Source organism: Coffea arabica, chromosome 1c, assembly GCF_036785885.1.
Source record: "Coffea arabica cultivar ET-39 chromosome 1c, Coffea Arabica ET-39 HiFi, whole genome shotgun sequence".
Lineage (NCBI taxonomy): Eukaryota > Viridiplantae > Streptophyta > Magnoliopsida > Gentianales > Rubiaceae > Coffea > Coffea arabica.
In genome coordinates, this window is record NC_092310.1 from 47,127,620 (window position 1) to 47,155,506 (window position 27,887).

At 35.9% G+C, this 27,887-nt stretch overlaps 4 protein-coding genes across 5 annotated transcripts; 3 read left to right on the forward strand and 1 right to left on the reverse strand.

Moving 5' to 3' along the window:
* Nucleotides 1-3,574: 3,574 nt before the first annotated feature.
* LOC113741053 (uncharacterized) lies at nucleotides 3,575-27,599 on the reverse strand. Its single transcript, XM_072074042.1, has 2 exons — nucleotides 27,021-27,599; nucleotides 3,575-4,803 (listed from the first exon to the last, which is right to left on the reverse strand). Exons 1-2 carry the CDS (start codon nucleotides 27,594-27,596, stop codon nucleotides 4,030-4,032), a joined length of 1,350 nt encoding a protein of 449 aa, XP_071930143.1. The 5' UTR covers nucleotides 27,597-27,599; the 3' UTR covers nucleotides 3,575-4,029.
* On the forward strand, nucleotides 5,541-9,979 carry LOC113741057 (uncharacterized). Its single transcript, XM_027268548.2, has 3 exons — nucleotides 5,541-5,885; nucleotides 6,088-6,225; nucleotides 7,915-9,979. The coding sequence occupies exon 3, from the start codon at nucleotides 7,916-7,918 to the stop codon at nucleotides 9,977-9,979; it is 2,064 nt and encodes a 687-aa protein (XP_027124349.1). The 5' UTR covers nucleotides 5,541-5,885; nucleotides 6,088-6,225; nucleotide 7,915.
* LOC140034981 (uncharacterized) lies at nucleotides 20,260-22,291 on the forward strand. Its single transcript, XM_072074036.1, has 4 exons — nucleotides 20,260-20,694; nucleotides 20,767-21,051; nucleotides 21,130-21,229; nucleotides 21,333-22,291. Exons 1-4 carry the CDS (start codon nucleotides 20,585-20,587, stop codon nucleotides 22,137-22,139), a joined length of 1,302 nt encoding a protein of 433 aa, XP_071930137.1. The 5' UTR covers nucleotides 20,260-20,584; the 3' UTR covers nucleotides 22,140-22,291.
* LOC140034979 (uncharacterized) lies at nucleotides 22,421-26,640 on the forward strand. Of its 2 annotated transcripts, none has more exons than XM_072074035.1 (10): nucleotides 22,421-23,129; nucleotides 23,269-23,495; nucleotides 23,600-23,806; nucleotides 23,911-24,000; nucleotides 24,102-24,197; nucleotides 24,275-24,580; nucleotides 24,664-24,747; nucleotides 24,853-24,951; nucleotides 25,106-25,160; nucleotides 26,327-26,640. In XM_072074035.1, exons 1-9 carry the CDS (start codon nucleotides 22,601-22,603, stop codon nucleotides 25,157-25,159), a joined length of 1,692 nt encoding a protein of 563 aa, XP_071930136.1. In that variant the 5' UTR covers nucleotides 22,421-22,600; the 3' UTR covers nucleotide 25,160; nucleotides 26,327-26,640. The 2 variants fall into 2 exon arrangements, with proteins under 2 accessions (XP_071930136.1, XP_071930132.1); XM_072074031.1 differs by having other exon boundaries at nucleotides 26,352-26,640.
* Nucleotides 27,600-27,887: the final 288 nt, after the last annotated feature.

The following is a 27,887-nucleotide window of genomic DNA, read 5'->3' on the forward strand; positions in this document are numbered from 1 at the left end:
AATATATTTGTTGGGTTTATTTGTAGTGTTTTATACGGTTCATTTGGGTGTATTTTCTTATTCGTGTGTACATATTATTTATGTATACACGGGTCTAGTTATGATAATACACCGTGCACGTAAATTCTGTCTAGGAGACTGGATTTTAAGTGGGACCGCTTGTGACCCCTCCAGCCTTTTCCTGAGAATTTACTTGGAATGGTAATTCTGTCTAAGGAGATTGTTTTAACGATCTTTCCTGAGAATTACTGAATCGGTTTAAATCACTAGTTGAATTTTTTAGTTGAAAATTACCCGGTTTCTCCAACAAGTTAATCATGATACTTTTTATTAGTTCAATTTCTTATATACCCACAAATTTTTGTCCAATTTTCAATAAGCATGATAAATTTTATTAGTTCAATTTCTTGGTCAAGAGTAGATGATTTAGTCGATTCATCATATGTTCTATAATTTGTTTTTTGTCCTTGTTAATGAACAATATTGTGGTTGAATTGAACATGCAGGATTTTTTTTTAAGTTTCATTTTGTTCTGGACTGAGTCGCCATGAGAAGGGAACAAAACATATTGTTGCTGTTTGTAATTTATCATTCATTAACTTTCTTCAAGGGTGATAAATCTCCAATTATTAACCGACTCTTTAGCTATTCCTCCTAGTTCGGATGATCTCGAAAGCATTGGACCTTAGGGGGAGGGTACAAATGGGGTGGCCTATTTTCTCCATTGTCTTGATTTTGACTACTGTAACATTTTTTGCCTCAGTTGGGATGTTTGTTGCTCTGTTGCAAAAAACTCATTACAATTCATTACTGGTGGAACCTTATTTTCACTATCTCTCAGCTATGGGTTTTCAGCTGGAGTCATACTGCCAAGTCTGGATGTTTTGTATACACTGATCTCATAGTTTCTCGTATACATTGATCTCATTCTGTGGTTTTGTGCAAATGCTGAGGTTACGTCTGCAAAATACCAGTTCCGCTCAGAGATTAATTCGAGTATGATCTCTGATCATCCTAGCCATAAAAAAACCAGAGATCTTAGAATATTGCTGGCACATTCTTGCAACTTACTTTACCTTTGTTGCTTCTCTTGCAATTTTGGTTTTTCTAGACCTTGTTAAAAAATTATCAACTTATTTGTTTGGGCAAAATACACTTTACCCCCATGTGATTTAATGATTTTTCACATAATCCCCCTATGATTTCAAAAGCTAGACATAGCCCCCTCATGATTTGAATTAAAATGTCAAAATGATGAAATTTGTATTCTATAATGGAGTCCGCTAAAATTTCAAAAGTACCTCTATGTAAAGTTAAAAATTTTTTATTAACCACAGGGGATTATGTATATATTTTGAAAATCATGAGTGAGTTATATGGTAAAACACTAAATCATAAGGGAGTTACATGGTAAAACATAAAATCATATGGAGTTAGAGTGTCATATAAATTATATTTATATATTTTGGTCACTTCAATCACTTTAGTTTTTAAACAAGGGTAATTTCAATTATAAATGGGTTATATATAACTTTTGAAACTATATGAAAGTTATGTGAAAAATCGTTAAATCACACGAGGATAAAGTGTATTTTGCGCTATTTATTTAGTTATAAGCCCAAGAGGAGTAATAAAGCATTGAGAAGGATATGTACCTACTGAATGGTCACAGATGAGAATCGAGTTTATCTTCTGTTACTGGTGGATCAACTTAGTGATCGTTTAGAGCTTGCTGTCGATTGTGTGGATGGTCAGTCCACGGCAGTTCAGCATTCTGATGAGAGGACGACTACTTCTGATTCGGAAGTGGATATTTTCGTCAAGTATTCTATCTGAAATGAGGAAACTTTCTCAAAAAAATTAGGTCTTGACTCTTGATCATGTTGATCCTTTGTTGCTGGCTGACGCTCAGGCCCACTCGGCTGTTATGGGATGATTGCAATAACTTTATTCAATAATTGTTTCGATTCATGCCTCGAATAGTGTAACCTTTATCACTATTGTTGTTATAATTAATGTAAAGATATAATAATTATTGATATTTCTAATATTAATGTAAGAGCATTTTAGAAAAACAGTAGGTTAAATTTATTCTTTCAATAAAATCAACTAATTTTTTTTAAATTGTAAAAAAAAAAATCAAAAACTATTAAAGTGAAACGAATGGAGTATGGAGTAGGAGGTGATTGATTCTCCCGTTAATTGCTTCAATTAGCAAAGTAACAACTTGACCGAGCGGGGCTTCAGAAAATTTCAAAAGTTCCCATAATAAATTGCAAGTGGGGGCTAAAGTAGAATAAATTAGATCTTTGAAGGGAAAGGAGCTAAAGTAGTCAAAAAATTGACTTGCTTTCTCAAGCTATGATGGTCGATTAGAAGAATAAAAGTGCTGAACATAAACCACAAAGAAAAAGGTGTTTTTCCGGATAAATATGGTGCTAGAAGCATCAAGCCTCCTCGAATTTCGAAAGTGGAATGAAGGGGCTAAAATCTTGTAGTACTCTGTGACTATAGCTATTGAAGAATCAGCAAAATGCGAAACAAACTACAATTCGGAGCTCGATCTTGGCTCGTGAGTTCAAACAAATAATTTGAACTTGACTCGAACCCAGCAACTCGAGTTCGATCAAAGTTGAAGTGGAGTTAAACTATTGATTGAGTTATTCACGACGTCGATGCTGGTAGCTTGAATCTTCTGCACCCGTACTCCTGATTGAGCAGGCTCGGCCAATCTTTGCTCCATTCCATTATAACTTGGCAGGAGACATAATTCAGCAAACTCTCAGCAGTAAAGTACATATATTGCAAGAAACCGGATCACCCTAGCTAAGAACTTGATTGGAAGGTTCAACGAAATTGTCGGATGGCCCAGTATGGCAGAATTCAAAAGGAAAAGGCTAACACTTGGAACACTCGAGACCAAAATTAGGCTATATATATGTTCCCTTGCAAATCTGACAGGGTTCAGCACCCACATTTTCTCACACTTTTGCTGTAAAAGTAGACACTTTGCAATTGCTCCATTGCAATAAATGAGATTAATCAAAATCACTCTAATGGCAATGTTGCATTATTCAATTAATAACACTTTCTCCCCTGAAGTTGGGCCTCAATAACACTTTAACACTAATACTTTGTACATCGACACGTATAGCCTGCCATAAACTTTTTAACGGGTCAAAATAATCTCATATTCTGCATGACGAAATTATGTGTAACATATATAACACAATTTCAAACTTAGCAAATTGTTTTTTTTTTTCCCTTCAAACATTGACTAAAGCCTACTCGAACACAATGTAGAAATGTACGTTTTGTGTAAATATTACTTCAAGGTAGGAGAAACTCAATTTCAGCAATCACAATAATTAGAAAAGATACATAGATGTCAACGCAGTGCTAATCAGAATTGTCATTGCAGTGCATATTTCAGAAGAAAGAAAATTACTCGACAAGGTGAAAATGTGGTAACAAAAGCACCAGTTCATACCTCTTCAACTTCATGACAAGAATATTCAAGGGATGTTTCAACTACAAGGTTAGTGAGAATTTTGATATACCAATTCATTGATCATTTAGAGGAAGAAAGTGGCCTGCATTTTATATCACCAATAATAAGATTTTTTTATAAGACCTGCGTTTTTTTGTAAGACATAACGAATAAAAACGAAAGGAGCATAAAGACAGATACAAACCGACGAATTACATAATAGCTAAAACATGCTTTCTTATTAACTTCACAACCAGCAACAGAGGAAGTCGAAATATCACTATCACAACCATTAAGGATATTGCACAAGACTGTTCATAGTCAGAGTAGAGTTGTCATCCCTTGCAAGTTTGAGACTCTTCGCACTCCAGGGCATTTTGTTGGCGGAAACTCTGTCGCGGAAGATTGATTGGAAGAGGCTGCAACTTTGACTTTAAAACTGATAGTAACAATATTAAGATCCTGAGAGCTATCGGGAAGTGAGATAATTCCCAGCATGGACAGGGATCTTGCCAGTAGAAGTTCAGATTGCAGAATGTTCAAAGTCGTAGATGATCTCTAGTAACATAATAATTACCAATATGGGCTCTACTTTTACGCCACTGAGCACCCAGGTTATGTGCGATGATTAAAAGAAGGTAGTAGGGCGCACACATGGATAAATAGAGAGCAGTAGAAATAGGTGATTCTGGTGATATAATCCTCAATGACATTCCGTAGATTGCTGAAAGAATAAGGTAGACCAGCCGCACATAAAATACCCCGGGAAGCAGCTTCAAGATAGTTAGAAGAGAGGTAAAGAACATTATTGAGTTGAAGAAATAAAACTGCCAGAACGCTTCCCACTCCATTTGTACTTCTCCTGCGGCGTCGCTGGTGTCTATAGTTGTCTTCTTGCTGGCAAAATTTGAACTAGAAGAAATATTGGAAGAATTGTTGCTAAACAAAATGGTGTCACCTCCTGATGAAATTCCACCTGGTGGGCTTAGGACAGCTTGATAGCTAGCTGCAAAAAATACTAGAGCAACCATAAGGATGGCATTTCGCATCTCACTTGACAAGCCATCAAAACAACCATCAGGATCTGCACTTAGCTCGAGAAATGTATTGGTGAATCTTGCCTTTGAACTCCGAATATGGGCAAAAGTATGAAGTGGACGTAGAGATGAAGATGTTTTCGCACCTGCATTACTTAAAATTTTGCCAATCTTCTCATCACCTGTGTTTGGCAGTCCCATGAAAGTATCAAGACATGTGAAACCTTCTAAATTCTTCTCATTTATTCTCACTTTTTTGATTAGCAACCTGACAACCTGAAGAAGTGACCAAGATGTCGATAAAATTAGCTACTTAAATGCTTATTGTACAAACTGCATATCGTCAGTTTTTAGATATCGTGCTTATAACCTTCTTGCCCAAAAAAAAATTACAAAAATACTCCCAATGTATATGAAGAGATGCTATTTGATCACATCAATTGCAACATAATTTTGTGAAGTTGCTATTTGATCATATTAATTGTAACATTATTTGGTGAAGCGAATTGTCACCGACAAAATTTCAAGCTACAAAACGATGAACGTTCAAGTGTATAGCAAAATTATGAAGAAACATACTAAACCGCTAAGAGTTGGAGACCTACAAGAGGACCAAACTTAATCAAAAATGGTGCCCAATAGAACCTATGCTGGATGTTTGGTCGAATTTCAAATGGGCCAAATTTGAGGAATTACACCAAAATATGAGTAATTATTATTTAAACGAATGAACTTTTTTTTGGGTAACACTACAAGAAAACCGGCTTTTTGCAACGCTTTTGCTGTGGCACAAGGAGAAAGTGCGGTAAATAAGCAGCAAATTTCAATTTGTGCTGCAAATTTCACAACGATTCCTAATTTTTACATAAAAACGACATAGTTTTAATAAAATTTATAAAAAATAGTTTCCTAGCACAATCCACGTATCGATTCCTTGTAAAAAGGTATCGATAAGCCCCCAAAAGCAGGAAGGGGTCAACCTTAGTACAAATAAAACCAAACGACAACAGACACAACACAAGTCCCCCCGCTCTCTGGCCCCTGGCGTCATCACATCAGACTCCACCCACAAACAAATACTTAGTACTAACAAAAACTCCAACACAAAAATTTTAAAAAGCCAAATCCACCCACTTACTCCATTTCCTTTTCAGTTCTCTCCGTTCTTCTTGGCCGTTTCCGGTAAACCTCCTTTTACTTCACTACTGCAACTTTCCATCTTCATCTTCTCCACAAGATCTCGCTCAAATCACCAAAACTGCACCGCGCACTTCACACACTGCTTTTTTACTCGCGTATCTGCTTCAAATATAGCAGAAATCAAAAGCTCTTACGCCATCACTATTACAGAGAAAAAGGTAAAAATTCTTCCATATGATTTTCGATTTCTATGTTTTTTTCCCTCGTATGTCTTTGAGACTTGCACTCTTCTCTGTTGCATATATATTAATAACCCTAGGATCTTAACTGAATTTCGGTTAATAAGATTTGGCACAAAACCCTAATTTGATTGGGCAAAGTAATTGGTCCTCCGTTGATTCTGAATTTTGTCAACCACAGTTGTCGAAATTCCTACAGCTGAAAGCTCGAACAAATTGACCCAACCATTTGAGTCATTGACTTCAAAAATTAGGTCTCGCGGCAACTAGAAGAGTCTGCCCCACTACAGCCCCTGTTCGTTGATATTGGTGTGTTCATGTAAGTGTTTCTTTTAATTTAATGTAATGCGGCTTATGAATCTGCATCCTTCATTTATTTGCTTTGAAATGTGGATCTGGCTGACGGTCAGGAAGGATTCGCGAATTGCTTCTTGACGATTTGCCCCATTTATTTGCTTTGAACTTCTGTTTCTGTTTGTGTTTGCTAGCGGGTGTGTTCTACTGTTTTCAACAAAGCAACCTTGATAGCTTCAGCTTGTTGTTGGACTTGATAGCCTGTTGCTCTTTCCCTGAATGCCCATCCCATAGTGTTTCTGTCACCTCCCGTGACTAGTGTTTAACTGAAAAATTTTGGGAATCTAATAGCTAGAAAAGTCCTCCATTTCTTGAAAAAGTTTAGTGGGACACGAATTAGGAATTGTTGTAGATTTTGGGTGCGTGGGCCAGGAAATGTAATTGTTTTAACAATTCTTTGACAATGTATACTAACTTGCAAGCAGTAAACTTTCCTTCCTGGCCTGGCATGAAGTTGAAAACTGCTAACATCTCCAGCAATATATAAAACCTCTTGTCACATAAAGCTGAAGGGCTTCTCATCACAAAGTCTGCATTCCCTTGTACCCCGGGTGTTTACTACCTTAGGCCACTTTTCCTAACACGTGAGATTTTTCTCCTTTCATGAATTTGTGGATCATCATGGTGTGCAATCTGTAGAAAACTAATATCCTTCTCCAGTTGACTCAAAAGGTAATGATTGAAATAGATAGCCCAATGACATACAATTTACCTTTTTCTTTATATTATCATCTTACTCCCTTGTTAAGATATCAATTCTCCAAAGAAAAAGGTTATTTATATAAATTCCTCTACTAGTCATAAGTTGACAGGCTCGCCAAGATTGAATAGCTCAGAGTTAGAACGTTTAGAGTCTTTTACTGAATTTGGCTTAAATTCTCCTTTAGCCATTGACGTAAATCATGTGGTACAGAGCCTCTGTTTTTTCATCTAAACAATTACTTATGTGGTATGAACTGATTTACATATTGTTCTCAGTTCAAATTTTGTCATTACCCATTAAAAAGTGAAAATTGTCACGGTCATAAGTATAGAACGGGCTAATTTCTCCTTGTATTGTTGAAGCAAACAAAGATCAAGAAAGTGTGGTCTTGACACGGGTTATTTCTGCTTTTTATATATATATATATATATATATATATATATATTCTGTGTGTCCGGGCTCAAAAATTTTTTTGAGAAAAAGAACCACTATACACCATAGCCTCACAAACAGAAGCCCCATTGTAATAGAAGGATTCTTTTTTGTTATATATATGTTTGAGAAAAAGAACAAATACACAATAGCATTAATTAGTACAACCATTATTATTTTTATCTGCCTAGCAATTGTAGCTTGCTAGCAATTAAATGTTCTACCAAGTTGCAATTAGGAATTTGTAAGACAATCTAGCTCCCCTGATTTATCTATGTTTTTTTTTCTTGCAAACAGAACACTGGTTTGCATATTGACATAAATTCACCACATTCTTTTGGCATTGAGAAGTTGGGTTAACTGTTAACATCGCATTTCACTATGAGCATAGCAAACTGGGATGCACATGCTGCACTTTATTTTTTATTTTTTATTTTTTTTGCATGTTAATAAATTTGCTATTTTTCAATTCTGTTTATAAGGTCTCTTTTCTTGCCTTCTCAATCTTGTTTCTTGTAGAATGGATGATAGGTCTTGGATCTTTATTGAAGACCGAGTCAATAATCCATACTTTGAAAAGTGTCTGAGTGACTTCCTTAAATTTGCCTACAAAAAGAAGGAGGTTGGGAGTAGAATATATTGCCCATGTAGGCGATGTAAAAACTCAGAACGAAGAAAGGAAGAAACTGTGCGTGCACATGTAACAATGAAGGGGTTTTTGACCACTTATACAAATTGGATTTATCATGGTGAAGATCCATGGGACTTCAATCAAGAAAATATGAACAATGGAGTGTTTAGGCGCATTGAAAATGATGACATGAATGAATTGATACACGAAACACTTGGAAGAACACTTGAAGAGAATTCTAACATAAATTTAGAAGAACTTAGAGGAGCCTGTGATGAAGAGACTAATAAGTTTTTTAAGTTGCTGAAGCATGCCGAAACAGAGTTATACCCTGGATGTAAAAATTTTACTCTTCTATCATTTGTCATCAAGTTGTTGCATGTCAAGTCTCTTTGTCGATGGAGCAACAACTCAATGACAATATTACTGGAGCTTCTCAAGGAAGTTTTTCCTGAGAATGAATTATTTCCAAGCTCTTATCGTGATGCTTGGAAGATTGTTAAAGACTTGGGTCTTAGCTACCATAAAATTCATGCATGTCCCAATGATTGCTTGATTTATTGGAAGGAGACAGAACATGAAACCTTTTGCAGAAAGTGTGGAACTCCTAGGTATAAGCAAATTGTAAAACAATCTGATGATTCAAGTGAACAAGCTAACAAAGTTCCAGCAAAGCTTGTTCGCTATTTTCCTTTGAAACCACGTCTCCAAAGGCTGTTCATGTCATCAAAGACTGCTTCATTAATGAGATGGCATGAAGAGGAGCGCATCAAGGATGGAAAATTGAGGCATCCGGCAGACTCTTTAGCTTGGAAGCATTTTAATGACCGGCACCCAAGCTTTGCTAGTGATCCTCGCAATGTTCGTGTTGGACTTGCAGCGGATGGATTTAACCCATTCAAAGCAATGAACAATAAATACAGCACCTGGCCAGTGATTTTAGTGCCATATAATTTACCCTCATGGATGTGCATGAAGCAAACATCATTTATGTTGTGTTTGCTAATTGATGGGCCTAAAGCTCCAGGTAATGATATTCACGTATATCTTCAACCAGTAATTGATGAATTGAATGAGTTTTGGGATCCAGGGGTGCCTACTTATGATGCAGCTAGTAAGCAAATGTTTTACTTACGTGCTGCACTACTTTGGACTATCAATGATTTTCCAGCTTATGGAAATCTATCTGGTTGGAGTACCAAAGGGAAGTATGCATGCCCTTGTTGTAATAAAGATGTTCGAAGTCAATGGTTGATGCATAGCAAAAAACATTGCTATTTGGGTCATCGTCGATTTCTAGCTATTGATCATCCTTATCGTCTAAATCGAGCGCAGTTTGATGGGACAATTGAGAAACATTCTAGACCTGTTCGATTATATGGGTTTGAGATTTTAGAACAACTAAGAGATTTTAGAAATGAATTTGGAAAGGATCAACCAGTTTCCTCAGCTAGGAAAAGGAAAAGGAGGACTAAAGATAATAATGACTTTGAACAAAGTCCCATATGTAGGTATAATTGGAAAAGATTGAATGTATTCTTTCAGTTACCGTATTGGGTGGATAATTTGCTTCCACATAATCTGGATATAATGCATATTGAGAAGAATTTCTTGGAGAATCTCTTGTGGACACTGTTGGGGATGGGCAAGACAAATGATGACATTAATGCTCGATATGATCTAAAAGAAATGGGGATAAGAAAGGCACTTCACCCACAATCTAAGGGTGACAAAGTGTTTCTTCCACCTGCATGCTTCACAATGAGCAAAGATGAAAAAGAAATTTTTTGTAATGTGCTAAAAACTGTCAAGGTCCCTGATGGTTATGCATCAAACATTTCAAGGTGTGTGAATATTAAAGAACGACAAATCTCTGGGTTAAAGAGTCATGATTGTCACATATTAATGCAACAATTGTTATCCATTGCTGTGAGAAGAATATTGCCTAAATGACGTGCGCAGGGTATACATATCAATTTAACCTCATTCTAATCAAGTTTTACATTTATAAACTCCTAAACACCCCACACGCGATTTATCGCAAGTATACGAATCGTGAGCGAGTATAGGGTATTAAGGGTCGATCCCACAAGGAAGATTGCAATTACCGGTACTACTAAAGCTTCTCTATTATTTAGACTATCAATGAATTATAACAAATTTTACCTACTCAAATTATACAAAATAACAAATAAAAGCTCCTTAGGTTGTGGTATCCCTAACTACTCATGCAAGTGCTACATTTGGATCATTGAATACTACATTTAGGCTAGTTATGGTGTAATTTCCTTAAACATGTGAAACCTACTTTCGTAGTGAATCAACTATACTCATAACTAATCCATACCTATTTTCATGGTTATGAAATTAGCTACAAGTTCATTTCTTCAATGAAATTACATGAAATGAATCACTACAAACCACATAAGTGCACCTCTACTTTCGTGAGTGTACTCCCTATGTTTAGCACTTCTTGAACTAGTGTTAAATCTCAATTTTCATTGCAGAAACAACACCTTAGATAATCACAATTAATGGTACCAGATTAATCATGATTTAAGAAGCCAAAGTGCTAAATAACTTGCTCAAATACTAGCAATCAAATAGCCAAATAATAAACACTAACAATCATAGAAAGTTCAACCAAACCCAAGGTATAAACTTTAAAAACACATATTACACACAAAATCCAGAACTTGTATATTAACTAAACTTGGAATCAAATACAAAAGATAAAGAGTTTTGAAGGAATACAACCCTTGTCACATGAGTTTTCTTCCTTGCCTTCTTCATCCTCCATCTTCATCCTAATCTAGATAATAAACAAGAATGGAAAAGCTACACTACTCTATACTAAGCTAAACTAATATTAGGAAGATTAAAGAGCTACATTTCTGCAGACTCCAAGCTTCTCCCGTATGTCTCTCTATCTCTTACTCTATCATCCCCTCTTCTCTGCTATCTACTCCCCTCTTGCTCTATATTATTGGATCCCCTTCAATCTTGCAATCTTGGCTATTTTATGATGAAATATGGTCAAGAAATGAGGATTACATCTCCCTTTTACAGCTGGGAATGTTTCTCACATGTATAGCATCCCATGTGAGTTGGTGGAGGTGAAATTGAGTTTTACGCGTACATAGCAACCTTTTCTGACCACAATCCGGCCAGGAATCCGGCCACAAATCCGGCCAAATTCCGGCCGGATTGCTACAGTGACCATTTGGTCACTTCTGGTTCAATTTCCAGCTCTGCTCCGATTTTGACTCAACTTCAACTGAACTTTTCTTGATGATAAAAGCTGATTTAGCTCTTGACCAAAACATAAAACTTGTAGCCCTTTGAGTTAGCTTTCCAATGCATCAAGAATCACCTCATTTGGATCTGTGTAGGCTGAGAAATGACCGAAATACCCTTACCTGCTCATTGCCCTGTTCCAGTTTCGACCAGTAGAAATTTGCTATTGTAATTCGGCATTTTGACCTGGAAAACCTTCAAACTGGATTTAGATGTCTTCACCAAAGTTGTAGATCTATCTCTTATCTTCAAATTGGTTCAAGAATCATCTTAATCCGATCACTGTAGCTCAAGTTATAGCCAAAATACGAAAATGTGTCAAAACTGTCAAAATACACAAAATCCCACTAAAAAGTGATAAAAACCTCATTTAATCACTTAAAAGCATTTTTCACCAATTATAGCCAAAATGATTCATATTCTTCCAATAATATAACCAAAATGACTAAAAATAATATAAAATGTCATACAATTATTACGTTAATTAGTCACTTATCAAACTCCCCCACACTTAAATCATTGCTTGTCCTCAAGCAATTCACACATAATCAAATGCAATGATTCAAGAGGTGAAACAATATATGCACTTTGTCCAATTTAATTCCTCAAGACTTGGAAAATAATCATTATACAATTATTCAATTTACACTAAATACTCATAATATCAAGTAAAGGAAAGATAATTATACCCTAAATTCAACAAGTTAAACTTAATCTCTTACCCTAACTTAATTTTTACAAATAAGCAAATCACATAGTCAATTTATAGCTTTCCTCCTCCTATAATCATCTTTTTCTCAACATTCTATAACTAAGAGGGATTTATTCATACTAATTTTTACTTAAATAGTGAAAATGCCTTTTTACGCGAAAATCGACACTTTTAGGTGAAGATCCCCGGTTACTCAACATTTCACTTATTCAAGTTGCTAATGCATACTCTTAATTCAAATACCTTTTTACGCGAATGTCGACATTTGTAGATGCCAACCCCCGGTTACTTGGTACGAGAATCATTGGAGTAGCCAATTTTTTTTTTTTACTTTCTTTTTTTCTCTTTTTTTTTTTCATTATTATTTTTTTAGAAATAAAGGACAATAAATAGATATTCCCTCTTAGAAAATATATAAGACTAATCAAAGGAGGAGTATAACTTTTATCGACTATATCAATCACTTGCAAAATTAAGTAAAGAGAAGAAATCTCATTAAACATGTAAAATTATAGGCATAATTTTCCTCACTTTACCAAATATACTTTCTAAAATGTAAAAATTCTAATTGCATAATACTATTTTCAAGTTAAATGAGGACTAAACCTTCCAAAATACATATAACATTTCAACAATTGGAAGAATTAAACACTTAAGGTTGGAATACTTTGGCCCTTTTTGAAATAAAAATGAAAAAATTGAAGAACTTTTGGGCCATAGCGAAATATTGGACAAGATGTTAGAAAAATTTTGACGGAGTTTCCCCATATAAATGGAAGAAAACTCCCTGCCAACAAACCCAATTTCAATCAAATTATCCACATGGCAAATAATTCAAACACAATTCCAACATATCTAAGCATTTAAATCCACAAAATATCATCACCTAGCAAGTAAATGCAAGTTCAATATTTTCCTCCCCCACACTTAAACTTCACATTGTCCTCAATGTGAGAAAAGGAAAATAAATAAAGAGTAAAAGAAAATACTGCTCAATTGAACTTGCGTAATCAGAATCCATGGCCAAGTGACGAATTTCCAACCATAAGAAGTCTGAAAACATAGATGAAGATCACTTGGATTAGTTCACACAAAAGAAATACTGAAAACTACTAAAAATTAAATATCACAAATACTACAGAAAATAAAAGAAAAACTAGTGGCAATGTCACTAGGTGACGAGCACTCCCTCAAGTAGTCGCTTGGTCAGGTGAAGATGGTGGAGTCGGAGGAGTTTCAATGCCCAACTTGGTCTCGATGCGACGAAGACGCTCGGAGTTCCGTTTGTTCTCTTGGCGGCTCTTTTTCACCTCAGCCTCGACGCAAAGTAGCTTATCCATTATCTTCTTCAAGAATGAGCGAGTGTCCTGAGGTGAAGATGGACGACGTGAGGAAGACGGCTCAGTTGAGATCTGTGGGGTGGTTGTCTCAACCCCTTGAGCTTCTACAATTCGTTCAATTTCAGCTTCCTCCTCGTGCCGAATGTCTCCTTGAGCACCTCCTTGAGTCGAAGGACCACCTATGTCTTTACTCTTCAAAATAAACCTGCAAAAATCCAGTGTAAAGACATCCTTCTTCTTGAGACCTGTAGGGATAGCATTAGAAAAATCCACTCCAACCCTTTGAAACTCAAAGGTCAAGAACCGAGGATATGGGAAGGCATGCTTGATGTCGTTACTGCGAACCACAGCCCACATGTGGTTGGTGATAATGCTTCCCAATGGAATGCCTTGGATATTTCCTAAGCCATGCTCCATTTTATCCAAGAAATAGATGTCGCTTGTGCGCGCCTCATTGGTTCCACTCGCCCTCGGAATAATGTTGGAGGAAAATAGATAAATAAGAAGACGTTGCGATTCCGGAAATGACGAGGTCAATACGAAATATCGCCCAGTCGTCCTAGTAGCTTTATACTCAACCCCTAAGCGTACAAGTGCTTCTAGCATGTTCCAAGAGTCCAAATCATTGGGTTTAAAAGCTTTCTTCAAATCTACCTTACGCCCCACATCTGAAACATGAAGATAGCGCTCCAAATCAGCTCTATGAACTCGAACTTTTCTCCCTCGCACTGTACTGGTAATCACTTCCGTGTCGTAGTGAAAAACTTTCTTGTCCTCCACATTCGCATAAAATTCCCGGACAAGCTCCTCATAATAAAAGTCGGGGATGTTAAAGAAGTTTTCCCATCCCAATTTGGCAAAGGAAGCCTTGAGATGGTAGACCTCCTCAACATCTGGAGTGACATCTTTCTCCACCAATACCTTAGCTCCCCTCCTAGCATTGTACCAAGCTTCATTTTCGGCGGAGGTAAAGCGCGACTTATCATATGGGACTTCCTCCTCTTGTTCCCCTTGGACCTCTTGTTCCTCTTGTTGTTCTTGTTGATGATTCTCCTCCTCGGATAATGGCTCGTCTTGAAGCGCAAGGCGTCTACTCGCTTTTCTTTTCAAGCGCGGTGGTCTAGACGTCGAAGCTTCTCCTGTCCTATTAGGAGGTGATTTCACTGCACTTTTCTTAGTGCGAGCCATTGTACCTAATTAGAATTATTAAATATTAACTTCATTGAATTGGTACATTGCTAAGTAAAGATAATGAAAACTCATTCACTTTTACCTCTTTATCTTTAATTAGCCAATCTTATCAACTTACTCACATAATAATTAGCAATTAACTTCACAAGCAAGACTTTACAATTGATTATCAACAACAAATGCTTCTTTCATTTTTTTTTCCAAATAAAACACTTAAGCATAAAATGTCCAAATAAGTAGAGAAAGCAATTAAACAATCACACAACTTACTCCCAACTTAATGACCTAAATAAGCATAATGAAATGCTAAAAAGCACCTTAACCATGAGTTTAGACTTAAAAAGGTCATTTATTCAACTTTAATCAAATTTTTTAGAATAAACATGCCAAAAATCAAAGGATAAGCTAATTAAGCCTAAATTTAGCATGTAAATATCCTAGAGCAATCCATTACTCTCATACAATTTTCTTCAATCCAATTGCCCCAAAAATTTAGCTAATAATGATCAAATCAAAGTAATCCTCAAAATTAGCTTAAAATTGCTAAATTCACCAAATAATCTCAAACCCATGAGTTAAACATCACCAATAATCATCAATAAACTCAATAACATCATAAAAAGCATCAAACTTCACAAAATGAAAAAAATTCGAAATTGCCCAAAAATAGGAAAAAGTGAAAATTGGCAAAATTCAAATGACAACATTTGGTGAAGATTTGTTACCTCAAACTTGTTGGTAGATGATTAATGATGCAAATGGTGAAGAAACCCCCAAAAATTTCACTCCAATTTGGCCCAAATGAAGAGTTCAAAGTTTGAAACCCTTGTTTCTTCTCAAGCTCAAATCCAAATTACAACTTGTTTTTGAAGAATTTTACACTATGGAATCAACTCTCAAGGGAAAGGGGAATGTTTTGGTGTATTTAGTTTGGAGATTGGATGGTGAAAAGTTGGATTTTAGGAGTAGTGTGTGTTTTAGGTGTGAGTGTGTGTGAAATGTTGAAGAAAGGAGGAAGAAAAAACTTGGGGAATCCGTGCGCGGATTCCCTTCTATTGCGCAAAACTGGCCAGAATCCGGCCAGTTTCCGGCCGGATATTCGGCCGGATTATCGGCCGGATACTGGCCAGTAGCCACGAAAATTTTTTCCAATTTTGCCTCTCAATCCGGCCTTTAATCCGGCCTAAAGTTGGCCGGATTGTTGGCCGGATTTGCTACAGTGCCTCTTTTTTTTTTTTTTTTTAAACTCTGCATATCCGGCCAGAAACTTGGCCGGATTTCCAGCCGGATTACCGGCCGGATATGAGGCAGTAGCTCCGAAAATTTGATTTTTTCTTCCCCTGATAATCCGGCCATGAATCCGGCCATTTTATGGCCGGATTTGAGGCCGGATTTGCTGCAGAAATTTTTTATTTCTGCAGTTTCTCCTTCCGCTTTCCATTTTCAAAAGTTTTTTACTCACCCTATTTTCATCCTTTTCCATTTTCTTCAAGAAAAGCTCACCTTAAACATAAAAATTGTGCTTTCTCAACCAATTGCTCCTTGAAACATGAAATCATGCATCAATATAACTTTAGAATTAAGCACTTCAAATGCATGAATTGGATCAAATGAACAAGAAAACTCCCTTTTTGCTTGCTTCTAATCTCTTCTGCACTTTAACAATTTGGGTAAACCATTGCCATTGCCACCTATAAAACACACAAAAATACTAGTTTAAACAACTAAACTTACTAAAAATAAGAAATCGTTGGGTTGCCTCCCAACTAGCGCTTGTTTTATAGTCATTAGCTTGACTATATCACCTCATTTTTCAAGGAGGCTTAGTTAACGAATAATCCACCATTTTAGGCCGTGGTGGATCATTAAAAGGTGACTTTATAGCAAAAGCCACAAGATCTAATGATGTGAGAAATGAAAGTGACTTACCTATACCAAGTGTTTCATAGATATTACCTTGAATATACACCACTTGAGAACTTACCAAATGAAATGCCATGAGAGTATCTTGGGCAGGAATACCTTTAGAACCTATACTTTCAATGCACTTCTCAAGAGGGGTGAAAAATGAGTCATTAAAACTCACCTCTTGAGGCTCAAAGTTAGTTTCAAAGGTATTATCATGTGAAATGGATATTTGCTCATTGAAATATAATTGAGATTCATCATTTTCATCCAAATGCAATCCATTTTCACATACAACATTTTCACCATTCATGCTAGGATCATTTTGCAAATTATTAGAAGAAATAACTTCACACAATGCATTCAATTGCTCATGTATTCTACCAAAGTGAGAAGCTAATTCATCTATTCTTTCCTCAATCCTGTCAAAACGGTCAGAAGTTGCATTAGCTAGCTTTTCTATTACTGAATCAAATTGATTAGAATAATTTTCTACAGCTAGCTCCCAAGATGCATTAGAATCATTAGCTAATGGTTCACTTTCTAACTCCCAAGGCAGAGGTGCATTAGCTAACTTCTCTATTGCCAACTCCCAAGATGGTTTTGATTCATATTGGACACTTCCAGATTGGTAATCATAAAAATATGAAGAATTACTATAAGTAAATTGATTATCCCAACCATAAGCAGGAGAATTGCTCCATTTAGTACTATATTGATCAAAACAAGGATTGTAATGCTCTAATTCATCATAATAATCCACATTTTCTGCTTGCATACATGTATGAGTAGCATGATAACCTCCACACAAGTCACAAATCACATGATAAGAATTAAAAACATTAACATTCCTCCCTTGCTCAATTTCATGCATAATTGTGTCCATTTGAACTTGTAACATCACAACATCAAATTTAGCCTTTAAGCACCTTAAACCATCTTCAAAAGATATACATTCAGTAAATTCTTGGTTACCTCTGTTGAAGGAGCTTTGCACTTGGTAACCATCCATTGCCAATCTTCCACTTCTCAAGCATTGTCCTCCAAATTGACCTACCCTTCTCATTACCTAAAATTGCTTTTAAACAACTTAAGAGCAAAATTAGTAAGAAGAATAGGTGATAAAACACATACACACATAAAACACAAAAATAACAGAAAATAACATTCACATTATAACTAATATTATGTCTAAACTAATAAAGTTACTCTTCACACCGATATTGCCAAATCTTCCCCGGCAACGGCGCCAAAAACTTGACGTGCGCAGGGTATACATATCAATTTAACCTCATTCTAATCAAGTTTTACATTTATAAACTCCTAAACACCCCACACGCGATTTATCGCAAGTATACGAATCGTGAGCGAGTATAGGGTATTAAGGGTCGATCCCACAAGGAAGATTGCAATTACCGGTACTACTAAAGCTTCTCTATTATTTAGACTATCAATGAATTATAACAAATTTTACCTACTCAAATTATACAAAATAACAAATAAAAGCTCCTTAGGTTGTGGTATCCCTAACTACTCATGCAAGTGCTACATTTGGATCATTGAATACTACATTTAGGCTAGTTATGGTGTAATTTCCTTAAACATGTGAAACCTACTTTCGTAGTGAATCAACTATACTCATAACTAATCCATACCTATTTTCATGGTTATGAAATTAGCTACAAGTTCATTTCTTCAATGAAATTACATGAAATGAATCACTACAAACCACATAAGTGCACCTCTACTTTCGTGAGTGTACTCCCTATGTTTAGCACTTCTTGAACTAGTGTTAAATCTCAATTTTCATTGCAGAAACAACACCTTAGATAATCACAATTAATGGTACCAGATTAATCATGATTTAAGAAGCCAAAGTGCTAAATAACTTGCTCAAATACTAGCAATCAAATAGCCAAATAATAAACACTAACAATCATAGAAAGTTCAACCAAACCCAAGGTATAAACTTTAAAAACACATATTACACACAAAATCCAGAACTTGTATATTAACTAAACTTGGAATCAAATACAAAAGATAAAGAGTTTTGAAGGAATACAACCCTTGTCACATGAGCTTTCTTCCTTGCCTTCTTCATCCTCCATCTTCATCCTAATCTAGATAATAAACAAGAATGGAAAAGCTACACTACTCTATACTAAGCTAAACTAATACTAGGAAGATTAAAGAGCTACATTTCTGCAGACTCCAAGCTTCTCCCGTATGTCTCTCTATCTCTTACTCTATCATTCCCTCTTCTCTGCTATCTACTCCCCTCTTGCTCTATATTATTGGATCCCCTTCAATCTTGCAATCTTGGCTATTTTATGATGAAATATGGTCAAGAAATGAGGATTACATCTCCCTTTTACAGCTGGGAATGTTTCTCACATGTATAGCATCCCATGTGAGTTGGTGGAGGTGAAATTGAGTTTTACGCGTACATAGCAACCTTTTCTGACCACAATCCGGCCAGGAATCCGGCCAAATTCCGGCCGGATTGCTACAGTGACCATTTGGTCACTTCTGGTTCAATTTCCAGCTCTGCTCCGATTTTGACTCAACTTCAACTGAACTTTTCTTGATGATAAAAGCTGATTTAGCTCTTGACCAAAACATAAAACTTGTAGCCCTTTGAGTTAGCTTTCCAATGCATCAAGAATCACCTCATTTGGATCTGTGTAGGCTGAGAAATGACCGAAATACCCATACCTGCTCATTGCCCTGTTCCAGTTTCGACCAGTAGAAATTTGCTATTGTAATTCGGCATTTTGACCTGGAAAACCTTCAAACTGGATTTAGATGTCTTCACCAAAGTTGTAGATCTATCTCTTATCTTCAAATTGGTTCAAGAATCATCTTAATCCGATCACTGTAGCTCAAGTTATAGCCGAAATACGAAAATGTGTCAAAACTGTCAAAATACACAAAATCCCACTAAAAAGTGATAAAAACCTCATTTAATCACTTAAAAGCATTTTTCACCAATTATAGCCAAAATGATTCATATTCTTCCAATAATATAACCAAAGTGACTAAAAATAATATAAAATGTCATACAATTATTACGTAAATTAGTCACTTATCACTAAACATGTTTGCAGAATTATCATTGAGTTACGAGATATATTTAGGCAATTATACTTGAAAGTAGGACTGTCAATGGGGCTGGGCCAGCCCGAGCTCGGCTCGTTTGGCCCGACAGAAAGCCCGATGAGCCCGATCATTTAGTGAGCCGGTCTGAAATTGAGCCTAAAAATTAGGCCCGAATTAAATGTGAGCCGAACTTGGGCCTTATTAGGCTCATACCCAATATAGGCCCGGCCCTTTAATTACCTATATATATAATATTTATATTTTGATATTATGTATAATTATATATCCAAATATATTTTTGCTAAATACTAAATATATATATAAATTACAAAACACAAAAACACATCTAAAGACTCTTTCATGAGCTTTCTTGAGAGCCAATATTAGTAATGCATAACTAAATCTCTAATTTTTTTTATTGGTTGAGTAACTTTTTGTATTGGCATATTATTGGTTGATTTTTTTTTTTTGGTCTACAAACACAAAAATCATCAAGCATATTTGGATTTAAATCACAAGATTATAAAAAAAAGTTTCAACTTTTAAAGATGTATTGGCTTATGATTGCATGTTTTATTACTATTTATCATGCATTTTAAACGGATTACATATAAATATTGTTGAAAAAATTTTGGTTTATATACTTTTTAAGAACTATTATTTGTTCATGTTTAGTTTTAATATTATAGTCTTGTAAATATTAAATTAGTTTTACAACTTAATAGTTATAGTAATTATATTAAGAAAATTCAGGAGTAATAAGTGAGCTTGGGCTAAGCCCGATTAAGGCTCACAACCCGAATATTATGTGAGTTGAGTATGAGCTTCACATTTACGAACCCGAAGCTCATAGCCCGAAGCCCGAAAATGTCTCAAATTAAATGAGCTGAGCTTGAACTCATCAAAGCCCGGCTCATTAGGCCCGATTGACAGGCCTACTCGAAAGTGCTTACTGTAGCAAATTGTGAAACTTTGGAGGACCGTACTCCACTGGCCCTTTGTGAACTTGAGAAGATGTTTCCACCTCCATTTTTCAATATCATGGAGCATTTGCTTGTTCACTTGCCTGAAGAGGCGAAACTTGGTGGACCATTTCAATTTCGGTCTATGTATCCTATTGAGAGGTAAAAGATTATCAACTTAATCTATGTACATTGAAAAATCACCACCGATATTAATATAAATTCTATGCATAGGTATCTGTGTACTTTGAAAAATTATGTACGGAGTCGAAGTCACCCTGAAGGTTCAATAGCAGAGGGCTACTTGGCGGAAGAATGTATGACATTCTGTTCCATGTACTTGGACAATATTGAATCAAAGTTGAATCGCCCACCTAGGAACTATGAAGGTGAATATTTAAATAGACAGATTGGCCGTCCCTTAGGAAAAGAAGAGGTCATCTATTTAGATGATGTCTCTTGGGTTCAAGCTCATCGTTATGTTCTTGGAAATCTTGAAACTGTTGATCCTTTTCGCAGGTAAGTTCACAGTTTATCAAACTTAATCAATAACTCATGAATTATTGCTTTCATTAAAGTATTTAATGACTAATGTAGGGACCATAAGCATTTGCTAAAACTGGAAAACCCACGCATGTCAAACTATGAAAGGGAGAAAATTCATAGTGAAACATTTTACAAGTGGTTTAAGAAGCATGTAAGTTTTAAATTCAGTAGTGAATTTAATTGAGCTTCATTTTCATATATTTAATATTCTCTAGAGTTAACATACAATAACAGTTTTTGTTCAAAACTTGTAGGTTGCAGATTTGGAAAAATCTAATAGTTGCCATGATTATTATAAAGAAATTGCTTATTTGGCTGCTGGTCCTGATAAGTGGGCAAAAAGCTATTCTGGTTACATTGTTAATGGTTTTCGTTTCCATACTAAGAAGCGTGAGATGAGAAGGCAAACTCAAAATAGTGGTGTATTTGTGAATGCTAGTGCCAATAGTTTCGCTAGTACAAAGGATAAGAACCCTATATCTGGAATTTTAGAATACTATGGGGTCTTAGTGGATATTGTTGAGTTGAGATACTCAAATGACATTAAATTTGTGATGTTCAAGTGTGATTGGGTTGATAATGTCACTGGAATGAAACAAGATGAACACAACTTCACACTTGTTAACTTTGATCATATATTGTACAAGCAAAACACGAAGAATGATGAGCCTTTCATCCTGGCCTCTCAAGCACAGCAAGCTTGGTATGTTCGGGATGCATTGGAACCTGAATGGAATATAGTTGTCAAGATGACCCCTCGAGATCTTTTCATTATTGATCCAGAAATTAACATATGTGAAGATATCCAGGATGAGCATTCTGGATGGCAACATGTTAATAACAATAATTCTGAGGATAGTAACGTTTCATGGGTTAGGGAAGGTGTTGATGGAGTTATACTTGATGCACAAACTACAAAATCCAAGGCACACGTTGCTGAAGTTGATGATGGATTCTTCTCTGATGAGGATAATCTTGGGATTGACAATACGATTGATGATACAAGTGATGATGATGATTTTTTTGATAAAGCCCAACAAGGAGACAAGGCTGATGATTGACTCTAATTTTGGAATATAATCCTAACATTTTGTTATATGAAGTTTAGATATGCCAATATTAGATGAAGTTACTGATTAGTATGAAAAATATTAATTGTGGGATCATTTTCACTGCCTTGGATGTCAATTTATAATTCCTTATGTTCATATTAGTCTCCTTGATAACCTGCATTCTACTTCTTTTTTTAGCAGGTTGGTAATGCTGGATTTACCTTATGTTCAATTTATGATTCCTTATGTTCATATTAGCAAGTTGGTAATGTTGGTTTCATTGGGTTATAGTTCCTTAATATGTATATGTTCTTTGTGTTTGCAGATTTTAGAAACTTAAACTCCAAAAGTAAGATGATACAACACTCTCTTGCTGAATTATGTGATTGGTTTCTGAAAAAAGCCAGTAAAATTAATCATCTTACTTAACTTTGCCTTCAAAAATCAGAAGCTGCTTTTATAGGTTTTCCATGGCACCAAGTAAGAAGGGGCCCCGCAAAGTTGTTGGGCCAATGTCCGGAGCGCATATTGAGTCCACTAATAGTTTGAACCCTGCACTACAGTCAAGCTCTCAATCTTATCAGACTTGCCCCAGTCATTATTCAAAGCCTCCAGCACATAAATTCATTGGGGCAATGCCTGGAATACGCATAGACCCTACATCTAGCTCAAACTCTGTTTCTCGACCTAATTGTCAAGCGAAATCACATGACTCCAATTCAAATTCAAACTCAGCTTCTAGCTTTATTGCTGCTTCTCAGTTCAACTCTAAAGCCAATTCACATCAGTTGAACTCCAAGGCTGATTCTCAACTAAATTCCCATCCTAATTCACATATCGGTCAAGGCTTTCATTCTCAACCACTAGTAGACCATCGTGAGCAACCAGATTTCTTTGATAACAATGATTCTGAAGTTGGATCAGGTTCTTCATATGATTCAGAAGACATAGAGGATGTCTTTGATGGTACTTTTGATGATGATGATTCTAGTGAAGAAGGTCGGTTGGAAAAGAAAAGATTACCACAAATAGTTTTGAGTCTAGCATTCCTTATTTTAAGCTTTGTATAATATTCATAAAAAAAATTATATGAATCACAATTTCTTCTTTTGTATGTGTATGTGTTTTTTGTACACAGGAGACAATAGTGGTAGAGGACTAGCCAGACGAAGTGCTGGTTGGGGTGGTGGAAAGAAATTGGAGTTAGTTTGGAATGCACGGGGCCAAGTAATTGGTCCTAATGCTACACAGTATATAAGTCAAGTAGGAATCTTAGTAAAGGATGGTAATAAATTACCACTCACGTACACAGATTGGAGGGCCATGCCTGAAGGATCTAAGGAGAGATTTTGGGAAGATATTAAGGTATTTTGACTCACTATCAAAGTTAGCAACATTTTTTTTCTTTTTATTTCATACAATCTTGTAGCTTGTGAATGTTTAAACTTTTGTTTTGTAATTTTTGATAGAGAAATACAAATATTGTTGATACATGCAAGAAAGTACAAATGATAAGGGTCAGCAAATTGTGGAGAAATTGGAAATCAAAAGTCAAGAGCATGTATTTCACTCCTTATAGGAGGCACAGGTCATGGCTATTAGCACACTGTCCTGCAAGAGTTGAGGAGGATCAATGGCCTATTTTGGTTGATTATTGGAGCTCAGAAGATGTCAAGGCATGTATTTATTGTCACATCTCTTTTGCTTTTGAATTAAATTCTAGTGCTATTATGATTTTGATGTGTTGTTAACTACCTTTTTCTGTTTTGTACATAATTAGAAGCAAAGCAAGATTAATAGCAAGAATCGAAAAAAACAAAAGATGCCACATCGAACAGGGCGAAAAGATCATGTGAACCTCAGGGAAGAGGTATATTAAATTCTAATGCTTATGTTTCTAGCAATTTTTTCTGGAACATAGTCTTATTTAGAAATATTAACACTTTAGTTTGTACATTGAATATGTGGCAGCTTCGGATTAAAACTGGAAAAGAGCCTTCGAAACTAGACGTTTTTATTCATTCAAGACAAGGAAAACAAATGGATGAGTTGACTTCACAAACAATTGTAAGAATAGCTTTTAGTCACTTTTTATTGGTTTTACTTCATAAATAATTCTTTCTTCTGTCTGTTTTTCAATTTAGGCAACTATGAATGAGGAAATACAAAAACTGCCAGAGACATCCAGGGATGATAATTTTGTGAAAGATATACTCTATGAAAATATTCTTGGACCTGAAAAACCAGGTCGTCTTCGAACTTATGGGGTAGGTGCGACTCCAAAAGACGTGTATAGGATGTCAGATAACATGAATGATGGACAAAAGAAAGCATTTGAGGATGCAGTGAATGAGAAAGTGGAAATCATACGTGGTGAACTACGAGAAGAAATGAATTCGAAATTGGCAGATTTTAAGGAGGAGTTGATTGCTCAATTTGAAGCAAGAATGGTTTGGGATAACTATTTTGTTAAATATTATAGTTTTTGTAATTTTTTTATTGCTTTAGTTACTATTGGTCTTTGTTCTTCCAGAGGGCATCCACATGTGACTTGGCATCACTCCAAAGAAGAGAAATGAATGCAGCAAAACAATCTCAAATTTCGGACTCATTAGAGGTTGTATATTAATTCATACAATTCGATTTTGTGTTCAAACTCTTTGAAATATCAGCAGCTATGGCCTGATTTTCTTTTCTTCACACTTTGTTGATAATGTAACAGGTTGGTGATAGAATGAACAGGGAAGTTGGAACAAATGATGCTGAAATAAACAAGTGTGAAATGAATAAAAAAGTTTCTTCAATTGCTGATATTCTTGAGGTATAGTATGCGTACTTTGAGTTGGTCCTTCTATAGAAGACCAATTTTGCTGAGTTCCTTGTTGATATTGAATTGTGCATGACTTCCTTGTTGATGACTATTTGTGCATGAGCTCCTTGTTGATATTTAATTGACTAGTCTTTTGTTATACCAGAACCATCATACAAAGAAGAAAAGGAGCAGGACTACTTGCAAACGACTTGCTTGAGGTACTGGAAAAGTTTCTGGAAATAACTCTATTCTGTCAAGTTTTCCAAATGTTGAACAATTTGATGGATTGGTATGAACTACGAAGAATCCCCCATGTTTCCTTAGGGAACTTTTTAGCGTACGAGTGGCCTAAGACTTTCTGGTACACTAGCATACTCAGGCAGCCAGCTAGCGTAGCTACCAAGCTAGGCAGTGTCTTGGTAATTCAAGATATCAATGTCCAAGAGTGGGGAAAATGGGATAATGACTGTCTAAACTTTGTACCAAGAGTTCTGTCCACTCAGGCATTTAAGAGATAATAGTTTTTTTTTAATGCATTTGAAATTGTGTAAATTTGAAATGTGTTATTGTACACTCCAAAAACAAAAATAACTATCTGGAAAACTCCATAATCCAAGCAGAGCCATATAATCAAAGACAAATACATTGCAAAAGTAAAATTGCTGACCTTTATAATCCACCATAAAAGCTGAGTTAAAAGGGTGCAATAGATTCTTGAGTTAGTCTCGAGTGGAAAGTGATCATTGTTAGGAATATGTCATTTTCACGAGAAAAACTTTTGCTCCTGTTCGTGTCTTTCCAACTAAGAAAATGATCAGTGCTGTTAACTAAAAACCTGCTTTTTATGTTGCATCTACGAAAAGAACAGAGTCATTATGGACTTTGAGTTTGAGTTACACACAGTTAATCAGAGACAGCATGGTTATTGGTTTGGCAAGTCAAGGTGTCTCGGAAATCCTGGCTTGGCTAGTACTGATCAAGAACAGATTTGATTGCTGAATTTCTTGGATCTCCACCAAGATTTTGTGAAAGCAACTCTCACTCTTGTGCATGTGTTCGTGAGCCTACTTTTTTGCCTTAATTAACATATTAAACTTGGCAAGTCGCACATATGAATGATGCCATGGATTGCTGCCTTTATTCCATTCACAGTTCTTGAAAGCAACTCTCATGGTTCTGCATCTGTGTTTGTGACCATACACTTTTTTGGGTCTTCCACATACTTAAATTAGTTGTACTTCTTTAATTCAGCATGTACTTTATAATAGTAACTGTTTGCCCCTTTTCAGTGTCTGTGAAAAGATTGAATTACAAATTCCGTTTCAGTATCTATTGTTATATTAACGTTTTCTTCATGCTTAATGGGTTGGGGTTATATGAGCAGGGGACTAATAGAATACACTTTGCAGCCCTGGACTTGATGGTACATTGGAAGCATGCGGATTGGGAGATATGAAGATGTTTTTGAGAGATGTATGATAAAGTGTTGTACTTTTGAAGACAAGCACATTTTGGAATATATGAAATATCTTGTAATTGGAGCGAACAATATTAAATGATAAAGTTTGTAGACTTTGACTAAAACAATGTATGGTACTTTATTCTAGTGTATTGTGGAACTATATTTTGTTATAATATTCGATTTTAGGATATTTGAGCATGATAATTATTGTACCATGAAAAATTTGATTTCTGGTCTTTATATTGGTGACTTTTTTGCGACGCAAGTTTTTGTCGCATGACATTGTGGATATTTTGTAGCGCATTTTTTGTGCCGCAAGTAGAGTGATGCAAATGCATGCGACATGTTGAAAAATTGTGTCGTTTTCTTTTGTAACGGCTACTTTTGTGACACAATTTAATTCCGTCGCATTTGTGCCGCAAAAAGGTTTTCGCGGCGGTTTTTGGACTTTTTGCAGCATATTTCTGGCGTCGTGAAAAGTCAGTTTTCTTGTAGTGTAAGTTAAGCTAATGTACTTTGCTTCTAAAATATGCGCAAAGGTCAAAAAGACTTGCATAGTTTTCATATTTAATTAATAAGTGTAAAAGAAAAAAAAATTAGGAAAAAGATTTCTTGCCTCAAAGTTGTTTCTAGAGGCTGCAATATGCAAGGCAGTATCTCCATTCTCATCTGTCCAGTTCAAGATGCGTTCCTTATTATTTCTCTTGACCCAACTCAAGAGCACCTGTAAAGCTCTGACATTCATATTTCTCGCAGCAATATGAACAGCCGTTTCTCCACGAATAGTCAAATCTTGAGTGGACTCCGGGCATGCCTCTAGAAATTCAGCCAAAAGCTCAGCGTCACCCACTTCAGCTACATAGTGCAATGGCGTGAACCTCTCTCTTCCTTTGACGCGAATGAACTGAGGATCGTGCTTAATGAGCCGTTTAACTGTTTGGGTTTTTCCATGTCTCAGTGCCAAGTCCAGTGGACTATACCCGTCCGGGTTGAGCTTCGTGCTGAAAGAGGGCTTTAAGCTTAGGACTTCAATGGCAAAGTGGGTGGAGCCAGCAGCTGCTGCTATGTGTGCAGGCGTATCCACAAATGATGGCTCATCATATTTATCCAGAAGGGTTGGATCCTGCCGGAGTAAATCATATAAGGCGTTTATGTCTCCTGATTGAGCGGCCTCAGCCAGTATCTGCTCCATAACTTCCTATGCTGCTTAATTCCTATGATACTTAATTCAGCAATTTTTCACCTCATATTTATAAGCCACGGATAATACTTCTATATCGCACAACTTCATCGCCCTAGCTAAGAAACTTGCTTGGTAAGGTTCACTGACAGTCCTTGGCATTTTACACAATCCCAATCCAATGTTTCCTTTTTCCAAGTCTTACCTAATCCAATATTATATTGTTCTCCCTAATCCTATGTCTCAGCATATTTCTTTAGTCTTGGCTCTATTCAGGGGCGAGCCATGAATTTTCTCGTTATG